This window comes from Paroedura picta, chromosome 15 (genome assembly GCF_049243985.1).
Source record: "Paroedura picta isolate Pp20150507F chromosome 15, Ppicta_v3.0, whole genome shotgun sequence".
In the NCBI taxonomy this organism is placed as follows: Eukaryota; Metazoa; Chordata; class Lepidosauria; order Squamata; family Gekkonidae; genus Paroedura; species Paroedura picta.
The window spans coordinates 3,354,615-3,378,703 of NC_135383.1; the positions used below are offsets into that span (position 1 = coordinate 3,354,615).

General features: G+C 50.5%; 2 protein-coding genes and 1 long non-coding RNA gene across 8 annotated transcripts in view; 2 read left to right on the forward strand and 1 right to left on the reverse strand.

Moving 5' to 3' along the window:
• Positions 1-5,345, forward strand: part of PLEKHN1 (pleckstrin homology domain containing N1) — a 40,155-nt gene extending 34,810 nt beyond the window's left edge. The window contains exons 13-16 of the mRNA XM_077311729.1: positions 834-986; positions 1,081-1,305; positions 2,239-2,287; positions 3,269-5,345. Coding sequence (XP_077167844.1) covers positions 834-986; positions 1,081-1,305; positions 2,239-2,287; positions 3,269-3,453 — 612 coding nt within the window. The 3' untranslated portion in view covers positions 3,454-5,345. The remainder of the gene's footprint in view (positions 1-833; positions 987-1,080; positions 1,306-2,238; positions 2,288-3,268) is intronic.
• Positions 1-24,089, reverse strand: part of PERM1 (PPARGC1 and ESRR induced regulator, muscle 1) — a 58,092-nt gene that overhangs the window by 28,609 nt on the left and 5,394 nt on the right. Inside the window, exons 1-4 of one of the 6 annotated variants that reach the window (XM_077311725.1) lie at positions 12,952-13,072; positions 9,827-11,780; positions 8,510-8,623; positions 1,836-1,916 (exon numbers count right to left, since the gene is read on the reverse strand). In XM_077311725.1, the coding sequence (XP_077167840.1) occupies positions 1,836-1,916; positions 8,510-8,623; positions 9,827-11,780 (2,149 nt within the window). In that variant the 5' untranslated portion in view covers positions 12,952-13,072. Of the gene's footprint in view, positions 1-1,626; positions 1,917-5,323; positions 7,688-8,509; positions 8,624-9,826; positions 11,781-12,951; positions 13,073-16,895; positions 16,979-24,089 lie in introns of those variants that run through there. The other 5 variants (XM_077311724.1, XM_077311721.1, XM_077311728.1 and 2 more) reach the window with 5 other exon arrangements.
• The window catches only part of LOC143824432 (uncharacterized), a 126,710-nt gene continuing 121,493 nt past the window's right edge, over positions 18,873-24,089 (forward strand). Inside the window, exons 1-3 of the long non-coding RNA XR_013226772.1 lie at positions 18,873-19,058; positions 19,657-19,732; positions 20,056-20,169. This is a non-coding gene — a long non-coding RNA (uncharacterized LOC143824432). The remainder of the gene's footprint in view (positions 19,059-19,656; positions 19,733-20,055; positions 20,170-24,089) is intronic.

The following is a 24,089-nucleotide window of genomic DNA, read 5'->3' on the forward strand; positions in this document are numbered from 1 at the left end:
CCTCCCTTCTGCTAGCTAAGGTTGGGCATTACAGCCTCCATTTTCTCCGACAAAGAGGACGGGTAGTCTGCCTTTGTATGCACAGGTTTCATTTAACATTCACAGCTAACGTTGAATTATAAGCCTATGCTCTGTGGATTTTTTTAATCGTTGTTTTTGGAGAGCTATGCTAGAGGCTGGTGTCTTTGGCGTATTCATGGCAGTGCATTCCAAATGTTTATTTTATGTTGTGAGGAGATACAAGGATTGTGCAAGGGGCAGGGTGTCAGAATACAACACTTGCGCAGAAATTCCTTGGGTGTTTTTTTCCCCCTCACTGTCGTCACAGCTGATTTATGGCAACTGTGTGAGAAGCTCCAAAGACCCTGGTATTCCTTAGAAGAGTCGGCGTGGTGTAGTGATTAAGAGCACCGGACTCTAATCTGGAGAGCCAGTTTGATTCCCTGCTCCTCCACGCACAGCCAGCTGAGTGACCTTTGGGCCAGTCACCATTCTTTTAGGGCTGTTCTCACAGAGCAGTCCTCTTAGAGCTCTCTCAGCACACCTACCTCACAAGGGGTCGGTTGTGGGGAGAGGAAAGGAAAAGATGTTTGTAAGCTGCTTTGGGACCCTTTGGGGTAGTGCAAAGCAGGGTATAAAAAACACCCAGCTGTTCTTCTTCCCATCCAAATCCTGACCAGGGCCAACATGCAAGGTGGGACAAGATGAGGCTAGCCTGGGCTAGACAGGTCAGGGTGGAATTGTATTTGGACTTTGAAATACCTGAACATTTCCCTGGGACTATGTTTCTGTGCAAGTTTCATATCCGTGTCGTATCCTGATCCCCCCTGTAGATGAAACAGTGGAATCTGCCAAGAAGTCAGAACTGTACAGAGCCTGAAAGCCTGCAGAAGAAGCCCCTGCCCTCCTCCCCCATGTATGCTGACCCCTACACACCTAACTCGCCCTCTTCACACCAAGCAGCGGATTGCAACTTCCTAGAAGAGGTATTACGCGTATTAAGCTGATGACAGAAGAGAGCTTTTCTCACTTCCGGAAGCAACCAAAGTTTAATCCAGCAATATTCTTCTTTCTTGAAAGTTCCTGAAACGCCATGGTCAGACTGGCTTGGAGCAGCAAAATGGCTACCCGGCCATGCCAGTGTCCGTCCCTGTCTCCCATCATGCACCGCTGCAGAAGAAGAACTCCCAGCCGTTTCTTGGCAACCACTGGCGAGAGCCAACCGTGGAAAAAAGATTCAGCATCCCTGGGCCCACGCTGAATTTTTCAACAATGCCTCCTTCAGACCTGGATTATTTGGCCTCAGTGAGTAAAATCCAAATCTGTGGGGAAGAGGCCTAGTTCACGAGTCAGATTTTGCATGCAAAAGGTTGCAGGGTCAATCCCCAGCTTCTCCAATTTAGGTCCATGAAAAACCTCTGCCCACAAATTTGGAGAGCCGTGGACAGTCGGACATTGCTGGCCTAGAAGACCCATTTCATCAACTCTGTATCGGCTTCCTATATTTCTGGAACCCTTTTAAACCATCAGGAATTAAGCACATATGTTTTTTTCCTCCTTTATCGGTCAAACTCCCTGCAGTGGCTGTTGGCCTATTTATTCAAACCTGGATCTGCCCTGATCACTTGTGAAGCAGGGGAGCAAAAGGATTGCTTAGGTAGGGTGGAGGGGCTCCTTATCCGAGCCCACCCTTACAGGCAGTTTGGGAGTTCTCACATATGAGAGCCATTTGCTTCTTAGGTGTGGAATTTTAGGCGAATGCATACAGGATATGTCTGTCAGTAGCTCGGTGCAATTATAATTAAATAGAGCCTCCAGATTCAGGAGCATTTTACCTCTGAGTATACTGAAAACACAGGACAGGTCTTCTTTATGCTTCGCTTGCTTCCAGCTTGGCTGTCTTTGGATATCAGGCCCTGGAATAGATAGACATTTGATTCAATCCAGCAGGGCATTTCTTCTGCCAAGCATGGCAGTTGTACTCTGCTCTATGTAAGCACATTGTACCCTCTGGCATATGGTGTTTGGCTACTTATTAGGGCCTGTGTCTTGGTCCTTTCTTTCTGCCTTGGCCCAAACACATGAAAAAAATAAAATGGTCCTGGAAAGGAAGCTAGTGACTCAGACTGTTAGGTCACCCAAGAGGCAGTGCTGATAAAGTCAGATGAGGGAGACATTTGTGGCGGCGTTTTTTTTTTAAAGTCTGTGTTTGTATTTCTGTGTTCTTCCCCCAAACAGAGTACTTTATCACAGGATGAATTTCCAGCAACTTCCTTGCCAGGTTCAGGTGAGTCACTCAGCAAAGTGCAATGTCTGTCTCACGGCGTCATGATAAAACCCCAGCCTGGGATGCTCCGGAAGTATTATGATAATTTTTTCTAAGAACAAGGAGTGACAAGTGGCAGGCACTGTGTGTGTGTGGTGTGTGTGCGTGTGTGTGGTGTGTGTGTGAGAGAGAGAGAGAGAGAGAAAATGGTCTGGACGCAGAGAAAGAAATGCCTCAGTGGCAGGACACAAGCTTCACATCCAGAGGACCCAAATTCAGTTCAGACCATCTCCAGTTAAAAGGAGTGAGAAATCTCCTACAGAGGTCAGTTCCTCTGGAGAAAATGGCTGCTTTGCAAGGTGGACTCCATAGCATTCTCCTCCCATTGAGCTGCTGCCCACTCCCGGCTCCCTCCCCAAAATCTCCAGGTCCTTCCCAACCCAGGGCTGGCCATCCTAGGTAGTACAAATGTACAAAACATCAGTATATCATCATTTAATAATGCAATCAGAAGAGTTAAATCATAATGTAAATACAGCAGCCCTGTGGTTCGGCACAGAAGTGCCTAGTCCCAATAGCAAGATCAGCATCCGCTTACATAAATCCAGGTTTTAAAGAACGTGTTGTCTCCCCATGCAAGAAACTGAGCACGCCATTAATCGAACAATAACACGCGGAAACCTGACTATGTGCGGAATAGTCTTACTCTACAAAGATGCTCACCCACGGAGTAAGCGGGGGGTTTGGATTTCCCCGTGATACATCTGGGCTGCTCATCAACATGCAAACTATTTCCTTTGCAGTGGACTTTCTTAGATCCAGTCAGAAATGCTCAGTGCGCCAGTGGAATGCCCAAGCTGCCCGAGCTATATCCGAATAGAAGGCTCTCAGTTTGCAGGCCTGGGTGGGCACCCGCAGAACAGGGCTGGACAGGCCACTGGTGTGATGCAGCAGGGCAGCTTTCTTGGCAAGTGCACTAATTCTCACCCCCTGCTTCCCCAGACGAAAGCATCGGAGCGTATGACCTTCCAGAAAATGGGCGAGGGCGGCTCGACTCGGCCTACCACGATTATGCTGAACTCCAGAGCTTCCAAAGTGACTTCAGTTACGACAATATCTGGGAAGCGAAGGAGGCGGCGTCCCGGCGGATTGGTCCTGTCTCCAAGCAGGAGATTTACCATTGCTGAAAGACTGCGACTTTCACAGAAGACAGTTCTCCTTCTGGCTGCACCAGGGAGAAGACGGCTGCTTGTTCCCCTAATGCTCTGCTTTTCTGCCTAGTGTTGGGCGGCCCAAGACTCAGGAACATGGAAATGGCAGATTTCTGTCTCTTAGGGAAGGTTACAATCACCCCAACAACCTCTGGACACGTTGCAGTCTGTTTTTGCAGCTCGCAAAGGCCTTGAACAGGTGGTCTGAAATTCCAGGGGGGACGTCTCCCTCCACCTTCTTGCATTATAATCTGGGGTGGGACCTTTGGACTTTGGAAGGGTGGGGCTCCGTGGCAAAGGGAATGTCTTGCATGGAGAAAGTCCTAGGATCAGTCCCTGGCATTTTCAGCTAAAGGATCTCGGGGTGAGAAAGACCATTCTGAAGCTGGAGAACTGCTGCCCATCACAACAGTGAGCCTCACGGACCAACAGTTTGTCCCTTGACCTTTCCTATGTTCATAAGACTCTTGAAATCAATAAAACCTATGTGTATGTGCGGGGGGAGGCTGACAATGGGGAATCCTCTGCATGAGGAACAAGAAGGCCAGCCAGCTGCCAACCGGGGCCCTCGGCATAAAAAGGCAAAAATATTTTAAATCAGCAATTCACAACAAAGACTAGGGGGAGCCCATTTTCCGGAGCAGAAGAGGGGGGTTAGACTTTCCACCACTGCTTGGATTTGCTAATTAAAGCACATGCACGGCCACTCACTCACTCTTCCTAGTGTTTTTAAATGAACAAAGTTCTGTCCTTAACAGTCTCCATCATTCCTTCCTTAAAATGCTAATGACAGAGCTGGGAGTTTGGCATCGCCTAGCAACACCCGGCATAGCCTGAAAGGGAAATAGTTCTCTCCTCCCTCCAAACTTGACTTGGGGTGAGACACTGGAGTAGCTCGCCTTCCCCATGCTGATAGGGATCCAGGCCTATTGTCTGCTTGAGACCTGATGCCCTAAATCACAATCAAGCAAATACGCCCTCAATGAATGTTGATCATTTGGGGTTGAGTTGGTGCCACTCCTTGACCCTTGATTCACAAACCTATTTCTTGCAGAGGCCTGCCACCCGGGGTACTTTGTCATGTTGCCCGCATATGGCCGTACTACATTGCCAGCACGGAGAGAAAGAGGCAGGGGTGGGGAAGAAGGGATGGCGCCGGTTTGAAGTTAGGGACAAATCTCTGCAAGGCAGCCTTCTGCCCCATGGAGACAGCGTGCCAGCAAACCATCCCTGAGGTCTCCACATTCTGAAACAGGAGAGCTGGAAGCCACCAGAGAATCGTCATTACTTGAACTTTTACATAATTGTTTGACAAATCCCAGCATCTAAGAAAGTTTACACTTCACTTCTGAATGGGCTACTTTTTATTTAAATATGTAAACAAGGGTGCTTTGGGGCAGGGTAGGTGGGAAGGGAGGGGAAATGCTGTTTAATTTTTTTTAAGTCATCGGGGACATATTCACTGCTCTAGGGACTGCCCCTTGCCCCCAGCCAGTTTGGCATTACGGCCCTGGGGACAGCAGCTGTTGTTTTAATTCCAAGTTCAGTCTTTTTTTTGTACTTCAGGAAGCACCAGGAGGGTTCGGTTCCAACAGCAAGAAGGGCAGGAGAGAGATTTATGCAGCAATAGCATGTCCAGGCTAGGCTGCCGGCCTCTGGACACGAATGCAGCTGTGTTTGAGCAGTGTTCAAAGACCTGTGGGGGAGATGGTGTGTGTGTGTGTGTGTGCGCGCGCGCTGGGGTGAGTGTGAGTGTGTCCACAACGAGGAATAGAGCAAGGCTGGAATGTATTGGACTCCAGCGCTGTACAGTTCTCTTTACAATCCCCTTGAAGAGCATACTCCTAATAAAGTTAATATATCTAAGAGTCCTGGATGAGTTTTTTTCCCCCCTTTGGTTTAACTTGGGGGTGTTGGTGTAGATGAGGGGTTGGGAGTTTTAACTCTGGGTTCTGACCGGCAGCCGTTCTCCAGGGTCTTGCCTCACTTATCTTTCTGACCGCACGAGCCCTTTTCTGAGTGGGGTTTCGCCTCTCTAGTAACACCTGCGTGGACAACACCTAGGGCAGCCCTGTGACCCAAGTACCTTCTCCTGTTTTGCATTTGCCCTTTCGGCAAAGCCCCAGCGCGATGCCTCATGGCTGTGTCACCTTGGCTTTCATCTGGCTTTGCATTTCCAGGGCTCGTTTCAGCTGCCTGCGTTAACCTGCAACCCGCAGCCCGTTTCCAGGAGAGGGGTTGGCTCAGGCGGTGGGCTGGAACTGGCAGATAATGCAAACACACAGAGCACCTGTCTGACTTTTTCATCCGCTTGGCAGCCCCCTTGCTGTCAGGTGCTGGGAGCATGGCAAGTGGCATGCTGGTACCCGCTTGGCGTCCTAAATGCCAGCCATTTTCACTTTCCTTGGCAAGATTATTTCTCTCACACGCCCAGAGTCACATGTGCAAATATACAAGCTTTGCATACATTCGTCAAGGTCAAGGTCTGAGTCCAATGGAACCTTTTAAGAACAGCAAAGTTAATTTGGGCTATAAGCTTTCGTGTGCATGCGCACTTCTTCCAATCTCAAGGTCATCGCTCTAACGGTACCAGGAGACTCAGCTGTTTGTAGGAAAGAGGCAAGAGCCAAAAGATTTGCTCAGTGTCCCAGAGACAGAAGGCTAGCAGTCATTTCTTAAATAAGAGTCAAAACATCTGCTCTTGGTGGTGGCCTTTGCAAACTCTTCCAGATATGCCGTGCCTAGTGGCAGTTCCTGTGTGGAACGAGAATGGTACTCTGTGCATGCTCGGTTGTACTTTTTAACTTAGGACATTGAAAGATGAGACGAACCCAGCTGAATTAGATGCTAGTCCACAGGTTTGATCTGGGGATCCCATGGAATTACAGCTCACCTCTGGGTGACAGAGGTCAGAAATGGCTGCTTTGGAAAGTGGACCCCATAATGTTATACACGGAGGGCTCCCCCACCTGCAAAGACTCCAGGTATCTCCCAGCCCAGAGCTGGCAACCCTAATTAGGCCCAGGCCTATTAACCCAGGTTCCTGTTTTGTCTAGTGGCTTTCTCTCCTAGCAGTGAGGGGAGATCAGAGGCCCATTTGCCAAGAGAAATTCCAGTCATTCCGAGCAAGAATGTTGTTTTTTAATCTGCACACGCCAAAGTAAAGTTATAGAGTTGCCATAATTTCTTCCTGCCAGTTCTCTGCTTTAAATGCTGCACCGTGTGGAAATTCAACAGGTAAAGCTTGTTGCCTTTGTATTGATGTAGCGATAGAACAAATCTGTTCTGAAGTAAAAGCCATGACTGGGGTTTTATCTGGAGTTTGCTAACAGAGGCTAAAAATAAAGCGTTGGTTGCGGCCTCTCGCTTTGTGGAATGCCTGGCCTCTTGTAGAGTTGCCCGAAGGATGGAGAGAAATACCTTGTCCCTTTAAAATAGGGGCAGGGACAGGAAATCGGTTTGCAGCCACAAGAGAGGAAGAGAGTGGCAACTGCAAAAGACATTGTGAAAGGGGGAGTCTTGGATTCAAATCTACCCTCTGCTATAAAGCTCAGCAGAAGATCTGGAGCCCAAATCCTCTTCCTGTTTAACCACAGGACTCAGCCAGAGAAGGCTGAGGCTGGATCAAGGACTTGGGACCTTGTTATTGGCCCAACTTCCACTGGCTTTCACCCCACTGATGAGGTCCTTATCCTCCCTAGGCTCCATATCCATATATACAGGAGTTTCTCAGCCTAGATGTGGAAACGCTACCCCCACATCCACTGTCAGCAACCAGGGGGGACCTGGAAATCCTAAAAATCAGGGGGGCTGCTGGATCTACTGGGGGGAGTGGCTCAGCTAGTTACCAGGTGGATTGCTTTGCTGGTCAGAGTTCAAGGTGAGTAACCAGCTGAGAAACAGTTCTAACCACGAGGGAACCAGAATTTTCCTGCCAATGACTTCTCCATCTTTTGTCTGACCTCTTTGTTCGTTTGTGTGTGGGAGTGTGGAGGGCCAGAGACAGAAAAAGCCTAGAATCCAGGATTCCCAAAAGGCCATTCCTTGCCTTTGAAGAAAGCATGGCATCTTGGCAAATCGTCCTCCGTTGGCCTGCAAGGAATTAGGTGGGATTGCGCCAGATGTGCTTAGGTGTCCTGTGCTCCTTCTGCCATGATTTGCCGCCGGAAGTAGCGGATGGCTGAAAGGGTGCCAAAATTTGCAAGCAACACTGGGGGGAAAGAGGAAGAGACAGAGAGAGAGAGTGAGAGACAGACAGAAAGAGAGAAGTGCTCATCAGACACTGAACAAAGGAATAATCAGACTCAAGATTTGGGAGTGGGAAGGAAAAGCAGAGGACCATCAGCTCAAGTTAATGGACAGAGTAATAACTCCCAGGAGGCATGTGCTGTTTGAAAATGGTGAATGTGCTGCAATAAATATGTCACTTGAATAATTTAAAGGCTCCTGTAAGTTATGGATGCCCACCTACAAGAGGCTGCCCGCTATGTCTCTGCATGACTCTCCGCTCTAATTCAGCCTACTTTCGACCGTCCTGTCCTCTGCTGCAGGGAGGTAATTCTGTTTTTTTTTTCCCTCTGCATAGGATGCAATGAAATCAATTAATCGCTGCCAATGAAACTGAATAGTAGAATCTGGTGCATCTTTATGGAAGAAACTTCTCTGGGCTTGCTTGCATCCAGATCAGTAACTCCTACAGAGCCACGTAATGGGTCTGAAATGAGGTAATTCTATATGTGCTCCAAACAGAAGCCTCTTTCAGGGGGTGGAAGGGAAAGATGCCTCCAGTTGGGAGTCAGGAAAACAAGCTTAGAAACCAGAAACTGTCAGAAGCTGGAGAGCCAAATAATATCTGCTGCCTTGTCTAGCGATCAAAAGGAGAGAGAGAGAGAGACTATTTTCTGCCTCAGTTCTGTCCAGTCTCAGAATGGGACTCATCAGTTTACATTCCTGGGCTATCTCCACGGCTTAAATCTGCCCCTTTCCCAACTCCGCACAGAAGCGCTGTGTCTCCCACATGAGATAACGTTACCTATCTTCCAAGCGTCTGGGGCCTGCAGGTTGGAGGTCTTGACGGCCCACGAAGCGAATGCCACGAAGACCAGGCACATGTCCCTGTGCGTGAGAGCCAGCTGAAGGGGTCTTTCTAGGGAAAAAAAACAGGGGTTTTCTTGTGAAAAACCATCAGTCTGTGTCTTGGAATCTACGGCAGTAGTTCTGCAGTAGGCTAACCCCTGGGAAATCTCACACAAAGCTTTAAAAGTATGCCCTGTTAAACTTTTTGCTTGTTTTCTTTAATCCTGCCCCCCCCACCCCACCCCCAGCATTACTCTGTTCTCCAGAAACAGGATTTTAAACAACCAGTTCCCCACACAAAACATTTGTTTCCACTAACTCCCTCACTTTCTCTTAAAGACTCCATCCCAGGACATGTTCAGAAATGCTTTCAGGTGTACCATTTGAACGTTGCTATGTGACACTGCCAGAAAACAAACTAGTAAAAAAGATCCATTAGCTATATTTGTGGAAAATCACTGAATGTGTTGTATTCCTTTTAAAAATGCATCGTCTTAAGATCTAGCTCCCTTGCTGACTCGCAGTGTTGCATTTTTGCTGCTCTTTGTTGCTGGACTTTCACACCATGTACCCATTTCATCATCTCACTTCTTCAGATACAGCTTTTGAGAGTCGCCGCTCGCTTCTTCAGGTGCGGCTTGCTGTACCTGAAGAAGCGAGCAGTAACACACAAAACTTCTACTCTGCCACCGATCAAATCACTACTGCAAAAACTTGGATCTGGATGTGACCCATAATGTGTGGTTCTGCTCTGGGTCTCTTCATTTTGCACCTTAGGCATATAAGCCCCCTGTTTACATTGGTTAGAGCAGGGGTAGTCAACCTGTGGTCCTCCAGATGTCCATGGACTCCAATTCCCATGAGCCCCCTGCCAGCAAACGCTGGCAGGGGCTCATGGGAATTGGAGTCCATGGACATCTGGAGGACCACAGGTTGACTACCCCTGGGTTAGAGTGTTTAAAATACTTACCAGAGTTGCAACCTGTGAGAAGTCCCAACCTGGATAGCCCAGGCCAGATCTCAGAAGTTAAGCAGGGCTGACTCCAGATAATATTTGGATGGGAGACCTCCGGGAATTTTGGTGGTGATTCCTCTAAGGAACACTAGGGGTCATGACACAGAGGCTGGCAATGGCAAACCACCTTCTAACATCCCTTGCTTGGCCTCCAGAAAATTCTAGGATCATCAAGCTACACTACACACACACACACACCATATGATAATAAAACCTGCAAGCGGCAAAATTCCCCCCGTGTACTAATTAAATCAGTACCTGGTGACATCACAGCCACCCTGAGGTCTTCTGGTCTTAGTTGGCTCTCTTCCAGGAGTTGTGGTGAAAAGACCACCAGCTTTCCATGGGATCCTCTCCGGAGCGGCGTCCCGGGCCTTGTGGGACGGCCTCTGAGAAGGTGGGCAGGTTTGCTGAGGAGAGATTTCAAAGCTCTCACAACCTTCCTGGCCTCCGAGGCCGGCATGCTCAGGAAAATCGGCTTCCAGCTCTTCCTGCCCTGGGCTTCGTTGTTGAAGAAGTGTTCGTACACCTCTGGGACAGAGATGTGGGTGGCGTCTCCTGCTGTATTAGAGTCTGAGTCCTGAAAATCAGTCGATGGAGCCGGCGGCAGGTGGGGGCTGCTGGGCATCTCTGGCCCTGTTTCTTTTTTCCTGCTGCTCTCGCCCACCCCAGTCCCTTCCGTGTCTGTGAAGAAATATTCATACATTTCAGGCCCGTACATTTCAGGCAAGTCCTGACCAATGTCTGAAGCAAATGCTTTCTCAGCCACTCTGTCCTGCATCTTTCCCACCTGCTCTTGGGTGTCACCACCGATGACACCGTCATAGTCTTGCGGCCAGGACATCATGGCCAAGGGAACTTCTAGAGAGTCCTCCAGTGCCAGACAATACGGAATGTTTTCTTCTACAAAGACTGATCTCTGATTTCCTTGTGCTGTCCTTGGAGATTCCCCTTCAAACAGCCCAGTCAGGCTGAGAGGATGGCAGGTTTCCTCCACACCATCCTTCTGGGGCCCTGCAGCTTCTCTGGGCCGATCCAATGGTCCAGAACATCTGGAATCTTTAACGACGGTTGCTTGTAGATGCTGGCTTGCTTCTGGTTCTCTGGCGACCTTCTGCAAACTCACCCTGCAGCTGGCAGAACTGATTTCTTGGTCAACTTGACCTTCCCCTTTTAAGCCGCAGCCAACCAAGTCCTTGCTCTGGTCTGTCTGCCCTTCACCTTCAAGACCTGCAGCCTTCTCTGCCTCATTTCTTCTGCTTTCCCAAACCCCTTCCTTGTGGCTTGCTGACAGAGGGTCAGATGGTGCCCAGGTGCTTGTTGGGCCTTGAAACAGGGAAGGCTTTTCTTGGTACGACGGTACTGGAGCCTTCAAACTGACCTTAAAGTGCTCGGTTCCTGTTTCTTGGTGCTCAGCTCCTTCAGACTGTCCAGGTAGGTAGGAAGGTAGATGTGCATGTAGATCCTCTGACTCGGGGTTCCCACAAACAACATTGTTCCCCACTGATAATGGGAAGGGGCTGTCAACTGAAGCAGTCTGGGAGATTACATCCCTGGCGTGCTGCTGCGATGCCAAGCCAAGGGGTCTGCTTCTGTGTTCTCCTGCTTGGCCATTTGCCCCCTTGGAGGCATCCACATTCATCGGCACAGAGCAAGCAGGTTTCTCCAGGCCTGAGATTTGTCCTGGGAGTTCTGCCTTTTGGACGGCAACATCGACCTCTGGCAGGGGATGATCAGGATCGGTGAGCCTGTCTTCCATCTCCAATTCTCTTCCCTCTGCTGCAAATGAAGCCTCACGTTCTCCGGCAAGCTCAAGGTGGCCTCCCAATGGCGCCAAAGTGACATGGGATGATGGGCTTCCCTGGCTGGCAGAAGACCATGTCCAAGGTGCGCCGCGCCGGCTGTTGTCACACAGGAACCTGCCGACCGAGCCAAGGTCCGTTTCGTCCTCACTGCCTGACAGAACCTCTTCTGCCAGCGGGAGTCTGCGAGGGGCTACACCTGGTGGGCAGCTGCCTGAGCTGGGAGGCCGGGCCGGGCCCACTCGCACTCGGATCGACCTGCTCTCCACCTCCCCGTCCTCAAGGTCACTCGGAAGCGGCTCCTCGGCGGTTGCCAGAGCTGCCTGCACCAAGCTGCATTCTTCAGAGGCCAAGTAGAATTCAGCCCAGTCCCGGTCATTCAGCTGGATGCTGTACTCAAAATTTTCCATCTGGGAGGACACAAGTCGGTAGGACAAACAGGAGGCAGGGAAAGGAGGGCTTTTAGTGAGGCCAGGAAACAATCAGGCTGCTCCCCCCCCTATTTACCCCTTAGCCAGGCTAGCCCCATCTCCTCAGATCGCGGAGGCTAAATGGGTCAGCCCTGGCTAATATTTGGGTAGGTGGTCACCCAGGAAGCCCGAGGCTGCTAAGATAGAGGCGGTGGCAAACCACCTTTTAGAGACTGCTGCTCTTAACCCCATGCTGCCTCTCTGATTAAGCCTTCATTAAAAGTCCCCCCCCACACACACACACACAGTTGGTAGTTCTACACATAGATGGAGTTGTCGGTGCTTCCTTGTCATTTCCTCTCATCTGCAGTAGAGAGAAAGGAAATGCCTCTTCTGTGATCATGCCTACCATATGCAGTTTCTAGACCGAGAACTGACATTTCAAGTTTTTTAAAAGTTGCCTGATTCATCTGGGGTGCCTCAAAATGTGTTATGATTAAAAGTGGCCTGCCTGTAAACATCTCTGGATATAAAAGCTGGTTCCTAACATTCCATCACACTCAAGACGAACCAAGAAATGGAGCCCAGGGTGGGGCTATGCAGACGAAGGGGAGGGGTTATGCAGATGAGGCTTGATTCCTAAGGACTAGAACCCTCAGGAGTAGAACAAACAGGATTTTTTTTTTTATCCTGCTTTTAAAAAAAACTATCCCAGGGAGTCTCAAAGCGGCTTAAAATCCCCTTCCTTTCTTTTCTCCATAACAGGCACTCTGTGAGGTAGGTGAGACTGAGAGAACTCTGAGAGAACTGGGACTGGCCCAAGGTCACCCAGCTGGCTGCATGTGGAGGAGGAGTGGGGAATCAAACCCGGCTCTCCAGAGTAGAGGCCATTGCTTATTTATTTATAATTAGAATTCCTATGACTGCCCCTCTCGGCATGGCCGGCTAGGGGCGGTTTACAACATTTTGTGAGTCACTGCTTGCTTCTTCAGAAATCTCCATCTGTATAAATCAGGAACTTGCTTTGAGCATTTCCACGAAGCTAGAGAACTGCCTTGAGGGATGATCTGCCAAAAAGTCATCATGCAGAATCCAGGTGGAATTCAGACTGTCTGACTCTATTCCAGAAGGGAGGGGAGGGAAAGGCAAAGAGAGATGCTGTGGGTCCTACCTTGCAAACAGCTTACGCCGGTGATGGAGCCATGCCGGGGAGAGTGCAGGGCAGTTCTCCTGGAGTGGCATGGCTCTGTACCCAGTACCCCTGGCACTGGACATAAAGCAGTGAGACTTTGGTCAGACCCCTTTCACAGGCCAAAAATAGCCTCTCCTCCAACCTGTCACATGAAGGGTCTATAAATGCAAAGGTCTGCTCCAGGAATAGAAAGCCAGCTCATGTTGGGTCGCCCCGTTGCAGATGCGAGCTGGCAGAGGGGTGAATTGGATTCCTGCCCAAAGAGCATATGGAATCTGGAAGTCTTCAGAATTTAATGGGCAGACTCAAGAGACGGCCATGATTTCTGTGGGTTTCCAGGTCTGTTTGGGTATTTTTTTATGGGCAGGATTATAGATTTTATGTGGCCCCTCCGTTCCTAGCGGTTTAGATACAACAAGGAATGTTCTTTAAAAATACAAGCCAGGCCGAATGACAAGCAACAACACAGAGAGAGCAATAACCTATGGACTAGATAGACAGTGATGTATGGAAATTAACTCTCTTCTCCTTTGTCTTAAGATCTGACTCATTGCGTCCAAAGTTTGTCATCAGGATTATTTCCCTGATGGAAACTGCTCCCTTGGCAGCCCTCCCCCCCCCATCCTAAATACTCTATAGCCTTGGAGAATGTTCTTTGTTCTTTTTTTAAAAAAAACTTCTTTGTGCCTTTTTACTTTTCAAAAAATGGTATAAAACCTTTAATAAAAATTCTTTGCAGAAAGAGAGAGGCTGGGAACAGACATTTTCCCTCTCTGAAAAGCTTCCCTGCTTCCTGGAGTGGGTTAGGTCCCTCCCTCCCTTTTCGGCATCTGCTCACCAGACTGGGGCAGGTTTTCATATTTTGGAAACCTGAAAACTATATGACCAAAGCCAGCAGAGGGAGGCAAGAAAGACACCGACTAATTGTGACAGCTCTTTTGATTCTGTTTAACGATAAACATCCTGGCCTGTCCCGAGGATTTTTGAAAAGTGAGATCTCAACATGATTAGGTAGGATTTAGGACGTTGGGTCTTGCCTCCTCGTGTTTATTGAGAACTTTTGCTTTAAAGGCAGCACTTGCCTTAAAATAAATCTTTGCAACCCGAAAGGCCTGATTTAAACCAGTGCACAAAACACAATGCAAAGTCCCCAAAATGTTGATTCCTGGTCATCAAAGGCAGAGGCAGGCAATGGTGGCAGACCACTTCTGCCCATCTCTTGCCTTGAAAACCCTGTGGGGTCACCCTAATTGGGTGCTCTTTCCACCTTTGGACTGAGAAGTGAAAATTTTGAGAAACAAAATACCGGCTGACGGGTGACACCTGCTGGTCACGTTGCAGAAAAAAAAGAGCATTCTTAGGCTCCATCTTGGCTTTCATGGGAATGGAAAGTTTTGGTGTTAAGTGGCTGTAGTTGGAATCCGACAAGCTGCACAGGACTGGGTTAGCTGCTTTGCTCGCCTAGGTAAGAATGAATTTTGCCCACCGCCCTAAAGCTTCTGCATGCAGCTATCAGATGCATATTTTGAGAGTTTGGTGCAATGCCAGCCTTTAACCTGGAGAACTAGGTTTGGTTCTCCTCTCCTCCTCCACACGCAGCCAACCCGGTGACCTTGGGTCAGTCACACCTCCCTCCACCTCACCTACCTTGCAGGGTATCTGTTGCGGAGAGGGTGCAGAGCAGGCAATTCTAAGCTGCTTTGAGGCTCCTCCAGGTAGTAAAAAGCAGGGTACAAAGAACCGCTCTTCTTCTTCGTGAGATCCCTTGACTCTCTTTTCCATCCTCCTTCCTCGAGGGTTTTCCTGCATAGGAGGGGCCGTGGCATGGCATGCACAGAGGTGCTAGAAACAGATGGACCTTCGTCTAGCTATTAAGGTGATTTTTGGCGGTGGGGAACAGTGCGATTACGCCCCAGCAGTCTTCTGGACGACCCCTTATGGGATTTTCAAGGCAAGAGACATTCAGAGGTGGTTTGCCATTGCCCGCCCCTGCATCACAACCCTGCTGTTCCTTGGAGGTCTCCCATCCAAATACTCTCCAGTGCTGAACCTGCTTCGGTTCCTAGACCTAATGGGATGGGCTAGCAGAAGCCAGATAAATTACCCATTTCAGTTTCGTTCAGGCCACTAGGTGTCACTCAAGGAAAGAGAGAGATTTAACCCCTACTTAGTAGCCCAGAATTGCTCTACCCTCCTCAGATTTTAGTAGCTAAGCAAGGGTAGCCCTGGTCCGTATTCGGCTAAGAGTCCTCCAGTGAAAACCAGGGTTGCCACGCAGAGTCAGGCAATGGCAAACCAACTCTGAACCTCTCTCGCCTTGAAAATCACACGGGGCACCATGAATCAGCTGTGCGAGTTGTTGGCAGAAAAACAAAAATACTGTTACAGGTATGGAGGTCACCAGCCTTTGGATGTCTGAAGCTGCCTCTTTCTGGCCTGCCTAGCTCAGGATCACCTGCTCTGAGGGGCAGCCAGCCTGCAGAGACTCCTGCGGAGATCAGCCCCAGCTTCGCTACCTGCGGCCCTTAAACATGAACCTGTGCCCTTCTGCAAGCAATAGGTGCGCCTCCCCCTGAGTTACTAAACCTCCCAATGGCCTAGGCTGGAAGTAGGACTTGAACTCACAGCCCCCATGGCTCAATCCTGCCTGTGTCTCTGCGGGGGTCACCCTGATTCTCACGCCTTGGGAAGCCTTTGGGTGGCTGCGTTTCATATTTTATGGAGGGAGGAGAGGGGCAAGTCTTGCAGCCCCCTCTCCTTTCCTGTGCAGCTGACTAGTTTCCCTGTAGGTTGGAGCATTCCTCTCCCCTGACCCCCCACCTGAGCAAACATCTGTTCCACATCTGCAGGATTCAATTAGTCCGCAGGCAGCGCCCGCTTCTCTTCTTTCGCAACCCCCCCGGCCCCCGCCAAATCCCCACTCCTCTTCCGCCACCCACTCTTGCCAAGACCTGCCAAGCAGAATTGCATTCCGAACAGAACAAGGGGCCACGCATGGAAGCCGTTAGGCGGGCTTTCGGGAGGCAGGCGTGACACCCCCCTGATCTCTCACCCGGCCCGCCTTCCGTCTCCGGCTTCAAAGTGCAACCGAGGGGGGAAAGGTCAGGTTTCAGCCAGGGCAGTACATACCCAGTAGTCTCTTGCAGACCACCTGAAGCCCCCACGCCAAGGGCAGAAGCAGGGAGATGGAGGTTTCCTTGGGAGGCAGCAGCTGCTGCTGCTACTGCTGTGCTCCGAAATTCAATCTGGCTTGCATTTAAACCAGCAGTTCGAGGGAGGGAGAGAGAGATTTAAAAACTGGAAAAGCTGGAGAGGTAAAATTCCCTGGGAGGGTAGATTTACTTTCCAAAGGTGCTCAAAAACCTTGGGGACCCCTGACAGAGAGGGTAGGCCTCTGGTTACGCCATATAGCCTAACCCAGGGGGGATGGGGGGCTCCAGATGTCCATGGACTGCAATTACCATGAGCTCAATGGTTGGCAGGGGCTCACGGCAATTGTAGTCCATGGACATCTGGAGAGCCGCAGTTCCCCCCACCACCACCCTCGACTAACCCACCTCGGAAGGCTCCTAGGAAATGCCTAGCTCTCTTGTTCCTGCTCTCGACGCTCCATCTTGGATGACATTCAAACCCAGCCTTTTGAAGATGAAACAGAGCCACCTCGAACGCAGTCCCCTCATCCGTCTGTCCGCCCTGTCAGTTGCCCCTCATTCCTTTTACCCAGTGGGGTCACTTCCCCCCCACAGAGTTCAATGGGGACGCAATCGGAGCCTCCTCACGGCCCGCTCCGGAGGGGGAGCGCAGCCTGGCTAATCAACCCGGCCCGCGGTAATTCTCCGAGCCGGCTGCTTGCCGCCGAAGGTCACACGTTGGGTTCCAGCAGAGGCCAAGAAAACGGCCGTCGACGGCGTTCCTTCATGTACCTTTTTATCCCGGTGCCTCCAGGAGGTCTCCGCATGGGTCTGCCCCACCGTCCTGCACTTAACAAGGGCTGGTGCTGAACCGGCTTGAGAAGAAAGAGAGGAATCGCATGAGAGGGGGCAAAAGAGCCGGCCACGATAATTAAAGGTCGTCAGGGCCATTCCGGAGACTTCCCAATTACTGCGGCAGGAGTGTCACTAATGTGAGATAATGACGCCATGTGACCACTGTTGAGGCGAGGGGTAGTCAAACTGCGGCCCTCCAGATGTCCATGGACTACAATTCCCAGGAGCCCCTGCCAGCGATTGTGACCACTGTTGAGACGAGGGGTAGTCAAACTGCGGCCCTCCAGATGTCCATGGACTACAATTCCCATGAGCCCCTGCCAGCAATTGTGACCACTGTTGAGACGAGGGGTAGTCAAACTGCGGCCCTCCAGATGTCCATGGACTACAATTCCCATGAACAGCGTTCGCTGGCAGGGGCTCATGGGAATTGTAGTCCATGGACATCTGGAGGGCCGCAGTTTGACTACCCCTCTCCCCACCAGGCCCACCAAGCCTCCTTACGCCCCCCACCCTTCAGTTCAGGTCTCCCTTGCACAAAAGACCCCTGGCCCTGTATGCCATTAAAGTCTTCTGCTTCCCCCCCTCAGCCGGCAAAATGGCCGCCGGCCGCCCTCATTAGCTTCCGCTAAAGATGCACCTTGGGGAAATGGGTTGCCTGAGCAAGAAAGCGGGAAGGAGGAGGGGGAGAAGCAGAGAAAGAGGCCGGGGTCTTCTGGGAAGGGTGGGTGAGAAATCTTTCGGGGGGGGGGAGCCTCATCCACTTCCTTCCCCTTCCATGAATGGCTCCCCCTCAAAGGGATGTCAACGAGACATTGTTCAGGCATGACCCCACTCTTGGTCCGTCCCCACTTGGCCCAGGCTCCCGCTCCCGTAAACGCTGCTTAATTGAACATAATCTGTCGCTTCGGGAAAATAAAAAAGACTTTCCCCCCCCTCCCCTCAAAAGCACAAATCTGTCCCCCCCCCCCCCGTTTAGACCACCTGCCCCTAGGAGGGAAATACAATCGCCGTCCAGGTTCGGGCCAGGAGAGGCCTAGCTTTTGAGCCCTCAAGGGAGCCGAAAAGACCTCTTGTCCCCCCCTTGGAGGGAGCGAGCCCCCTTGGCCGTCCGTGTGGGGTTTGTTCCCATCCTGAGAGGACTTTTGTCCCGGCCTCCCCTTAGACCTAACCCCCCTGGGAGGCTTGGCTCTGCAAAAAAAAAAAAAAAAAAAATTTGATTTGTCTGCTAAACTTCTGACTAAAAGCAGCCACGCAGGGGTCTCGGGTCAATATTGGTTTTGGGGACGGCTGGGGAGGGGGGGGGGGAGGCGGACGTTGCAATGTTCAATTCCGTGCGCTCTCCGCTGTGCTGTTTGCCTCTCCGGCCCTCGGCCGACACTCTATTAGTCTAAACGCCTCTTTGTCTTACGGCTCAAGGGAGAGGCGGGAGGGGAGCAGGCTAAGTCTCTGTAACTGAGATTAAAGTAAACCCGCAAATGGAAAAAAGCCATGGGGTCCTTTGAGTGCTCTGAAATTGGGGGGGGGGGGGAGAATCGGCGGCTGAAGGATGAAAAAAGAGAGGTGGTCGGGAGGGAAGGAGAAAAGGAAAACAAACGTGCATGCACGTTTGCAATGGGGAAGTTTGGCACAGTTTTTAAAAGCTACAAAATGGGTGGGTGGGTGGATGGCAGGCGTGCGTAAAGTTGGGGGGCTGAGAAGGGGTCTTGCAGCTCAGGGCCTTTTCTACCTCCATTAGCACCCTGTTGGTTTCTGGGATGCGGCGAATGGCTTTGCAGACGTGCCTCTGAGGCCGCCATCTTTGGCCTGGTAACTGTAGGCCAGGGTGGTGACAGGAGGAAATAATCTGAAACGTATTTTTCCTTTTATGCTGTACCACTGAGCCTCTTCCCCTCGCGGCCCATGTAGGTTTGGCTTTGATATCGTTTGGAGGATCCACGTGACAGAACGGCCTAATTGTCCACTTTCCGAGTTTCCTCCGCTTTGTTCTCGTCTTTCCCCAAACTGATACGATCTCCTGGAAGAGACTGCAGTCAAAGAACATTTGCACGCCATGTGGATATGGGCAGAACATTCCCTGCCTGCAGCCTGAGGGTTCCGGTACAAAATTTACTCAAATATTCGCTAGATTCGAGACCCGCTGGTCAGAAATCCAAGTAGTAGAGACTCAACTCTGAGGGCAGAACTCTAAAGAAAATGTTATTTTTCTGTCCAGATTACTTTGGCTGTTGGCAGCGTAGTGTGGTGGTTAAGAGTGGCAGCTTCTGGTAGGAGAGCCGAATGTGATTCCCTTTTCTTCCATTATGGCTGAACTTGAGCTAGTCACAGTCCTGTTATAGCTGTTCTGACCTAGCAGTCCTGTCAGAAGCTCCCTCAGACTCACCTATCTAACAGTATCTGTTGTGGGGAGAGGTCATTATAAGGCGAGAGTCCTTCAGAAAAGCAGCATATAAAAAACACCTCTTCTTCTATAATTATCATTTTAATGTTTTTTTTAAAAAGATGATTTCAGCTTCTTTCGCATCAAGGATATTTTAATATGGTTTCTGACCTCTAAGCATCACCATAAACTGGGACTGTGTTAGTCTGAGTTGATTATTTTAACATTTACTATTGATACTTCAAACAAATGCTGTGAATGTTTTTTTTTTCGTGGGGGGATGTCTAATAATGTAATTCTATCTAACCTACCTCACAGGGTTGCTGTGAAGGGAAAAAAAAAACAGGAGGGGACATGACCACATCATAAACGCCTGATGTCCGTTGCAGAGAGGGTAAGAGACAATATAAGGAAGGGATCTCTCAACATATGAAAAACTGACAGGATTTTATCAGAAAATGTGGGGGTCCATCACACTCCTTGAGGGTAGCAGGACTGCAAAACCCCTTCCGGAGAAATCAGAGGAGGATGGGGCAGAGTTTCTGCATTAACCCAGCTCGCATCAGTGGGCAGAACAGTAGCCCTGGGAATTAATGAGGCGGCTCCCAGTTTGCTGCCCACTGCTGCTGTTCCCAGATGATTAACTGAAGTGCTAAGCAATTAACTTTTTCACTCTCCCATCTGCTAATCTCCTGGGTCTAACTACCTATTTTGCAGAGGTTACTGAAGGGGATGAAAACAACAGCGCTTCTCCCCCAGACGGGTGACTGTGAGGTCCAGAGACATGTGATCCTGACATGTGAATTCAAAGGCTGGAGGAAGCAGCAACCGGTAAGTGGGTTCTAGATCGAACATGTAAAGTTGCCTTATACGCATTGGAATCTGCAAGATCTGCAGTGTGCATAAACGAGTAGAATATAAAGGGGGCATCAGAGGAAATGTGTATTTAACATAGTTGGGTCAGGAAATTCCTGATCATTTTCAGCTTATCTCCTCGTCTTGATTGGCTCAATAGGAGAACTCTTGCTTTTTTGGTACACTTCTTCCCGCAGAACAGCAAGGGAAATTCTGCCAACAACACAGTCTCAGACTATCAGTCCAACTTGGACTGGTAACAGTTCTCCGGGCTCTTAGGAAGAGGCCTTCCCCATCACCTACTGCCAGATCCTTTAACTGGAGATGCCAGGGTTTGAACGTGGGACCTTCTGCTCAGCCACTGCACCAAGGCTCCTCCCCACAAACCTCCCCCAAAACTCTCCCCTCCACATGCAACCAGCTGGGTGACCTTGGGCTAGTCACAGCCTTGTTGGAGCTGCTCTCACAGAGCAGTTCTCTCAGGGCTCTCTCAGCCCCACCTATCTCATAGGGTGTCTGTTGGGGAGAAAGGAAGGGAAGACGATTGCAAGCTGCTTTGAGTCTCCTTTGGGCAGTAAAGAGTGGGGTATAAAACCCTACTCTTCTTCTTCCTCTTCCCCAGGCTCCATCCCCAAATCTCCAGGAATTTTACAACCTGGAGCTGGCAGCACTACCTCTCCCCTCCCCTGTCAGTGACCGGAAATCAGCCCTGCTCAAATTAAGCCTTGGTGGGGTCTTAAAAATGTTCCTTGCGACTGAAGAAGAAATGAGGGAGGGGAGGCCAGGGGCGGGCAGCCACTTTGGGAGGTGCTGGCCTAGTAAAACGATGACATCTGCGCAGGGAGACGGTGGACTGATGCCAAGAGGTCTGGAAAACAGGTTGTTTGGAAATGCATGTTCTGGCCGAGGGGCCTGGATTTGGGGTAGGAGAAGATGAGTGGGCTGCAAAGCTCTCCACGCCGGTGGACTCCTGTGCAATGCAGGCCTGGGGCTTCCACCGCAGGGCGTGACTGCAGATGTTGTGAATGGGAAGCGCCAAATGGCACAGAAACAAGCAGCGATTTGGCAAGCTGATCTCTGCAGGCGAGGCAGACTACTTTCTCCTCCGCCGTGGCAGAGCAGCTTCTCAAGGAGCCAAGGTAGCGACACCCCAACCAAGCCCCAGAATTAAACCTTGAAACCATGAGCATGTCCAGTAACTATTGATTGCCTGGAATCTTGGAATCTTTAAAGGGGTTTGTACCGAGCAAAGGCCTTTCTCCTCCTCTTCCTCTCCCTCCTCGTGGCTTATCGGACCTGTTTTGTATTCAAAGAGGCAAAACCTGGGAAGAGAGGTTCGAAACCGTGGGCAAACCGTGTTGTCAGCTGGAGAATTTTTTCGCCCAGCAAACCTTCCGAGGGGCTAGGCACATTTTTATGGCTTAAACGTTCGTTGGGCAGCAGCTGCCGCCACAGTTCAAAGATCTTCACGGGGTGACCGAAGGTAAACTGCGGCAGCCATTTTGTAGCGGTGCTCACCACGCTGTCTCAGACTCCTGAATTTTTCTGCAGGCTCAAAAAGGCTGGGGACCCCTGAGTTAGGCCAAAGGAGGCAAGCTGCTAACTGCTTCAGTCCTCCCGGTCAAAGAGTTGGCCAGAACCACCATTTCTGATATCGTGTCCTCCACACACCGGAGTACGGGAGAGTCAGGCCTTTGTTTCTTGGCACAGGGCCAAAGGAAAGATAGCCAGCAAGGATGACTCCCCGTGCAGAAGTGAAGCAATGCCTTGCAGATGTCAAAATGCCACTCTTTGGAAAGAGGAGGGAGCAGCGAAAGACTCCTCCGCCCTGACCTGACGGAATCCACGAGGCAGCCACAGTCACAACTGGATTATCAGGCAAGCTCACTCAGCCCACAAAGAGGACGGCGGCACCCAGGCCGTCAGCAACGCCCGGCTCGCTATGCCTACGGTTGCACCAATTAACGATGCAATTAGCTACGCCTTCTCGCAGCAATGACCTAGGTGGCATGCCCTGCTGTTCGGTCCTCAGGAGAGAGACATTTGCACACCAGCGCCGATCCGCCCTCTTAAATTGCCTCAGAAGCCCACGGCCGGCAGCGAATGACGCCTCACAGTGCCAGGAAGGCGAAGGATGCCAGGAAGAGCTGCACCTGTTGAACTTCTGCCTGCTGCTCAGCCCGGAACAGCACAGCAGTTCTGCAGGGGGAGGGGCATCAAAAATGGCTACGCCTGCTGAAAAGATCCACTCTGTGATCTTAACGGTGGGGTCGTTCGACTTCTGGGGTTCACTAGGATAGCTTAGAATGGTGTTTAAGAGCAAAACATATAGAGAAAGGGTCCCCAGCTGTTGTAAACATGGGAGAGTCTGTGAAATTCTAGCATCACGTGGTGGCTGCAGCCACAAAATGGCTGCCGCACAGCAGATTCTGCCACAGAAGGTGGATCTAGTTACAAAATGGCTGCCATAAAGCAGCTTCTGCCACAGAAGGTGGATCTAGCTACAAAATGGCTGCCATAAACCAGCTTCTACCACAGAAGGTGGATCTAGTTACAAAATGGCTGCCATAAAGCAGCTTCTGCCACAGAAGGTGGATCTAGTTACAAAATGGCTGCCATAAACCAGCTTCTACTGCAGGTGGATCTAGTTACAAAATGGCTGCCGTAAACCAGCTTCTACTGCAGGTGGATCTAGCTACAAAATGGCTGCCATAAACCAGCTTCTACTGCAGGTGGATCTAGTTACAAAATGGCTGCCGTAAACCAGCTTCTAAGGATCCAAAGATACAAAACAGCTGTTGCAGCTTGTCTTCAGTTTCATGGTAAAGATCCTTGGCAGCTGCTGCCAGAGCAACATTTAAAAAAAATGTGCACAGCCAATTGAAACTCCAGCGGGGCAAAAGCCCCATCTGGCCCTACTTGCTGTCTAAATCACTTGGTGGGAAAGTGTCAACAGGTATAGAGGATGGCTCTACCCTTGGCTGCTATCCTAAGTGGAGCCTCCATGTGCAGAGGCAGCGTAGCACTGGCCAGGGACAAGCAATGAGAGAAAGTCTGCCACTTCTGTGCTCTGCTTGGGGACTCTGTCTGGTTGCTTCCTTCTTCCGCCTTAGAGTACCTGTGCTGTGCATGTGTTAAGACACCCAGAAGGAAAAGGCGTCTGAGCTTCCTTACCAGAGGCTGGGGTTCACTTAGTCAGGGAAAGACATTACTTTCATGCACTCCTGGAAGGGTTGCCAACCTCCAGATAGGCCCCGAAGATCCCCTGGAATCACAACTGTTTTCCAGGCAACAGAGATCTTTACCTTCAGGAAACGGCTGCGTTGGAATGTGGACTCTGACATTGCACCCCGTTGGGGCGCTTCCCCTTCAGTAAACCCCACCCTTTCCAGGCCATATCCCCCAATCTCCAGGGGTACCCCAGCTCCGAGTTGGCAGCTGCTGACTGGATGACCTTTCCAGAGCTGAAAAGCTAGTCTGATTCAGTCAGCCCCATTGGTCAACCTCCTGAGGGCACCTAGGTTTTGGCTACTGTGTGTCACAGAGGATTGGATAGGATGGGCCACTGGTGTGATCCAACATGGCTTCTCTTATGTTTTATGTGATGCTCTGTCTTCTTGGTGCTCGGGGGGCAAAAGAGGGAGGCTGCCCGGAGTTCTGGCCCAGCTGGCATCTGAGTTCTGGCCAATGCGTGACACAGAGTGCTAGACTGGATCGGCCGTTGGCCTAACCCAACGCGGCTTCTTTCATGCTCTTAACTCTGGCACACTGATGCTCTGCCGTCTTGGTGGTTGGGCAGCAACAGTGGAAGGGCTTCCGGAGTTCTGGCTGACATTGCTTCTGTTCATTGTGTTTGACTGAATTTTCCTCTCCCCAAACCCCCCGAAACAGCCTTA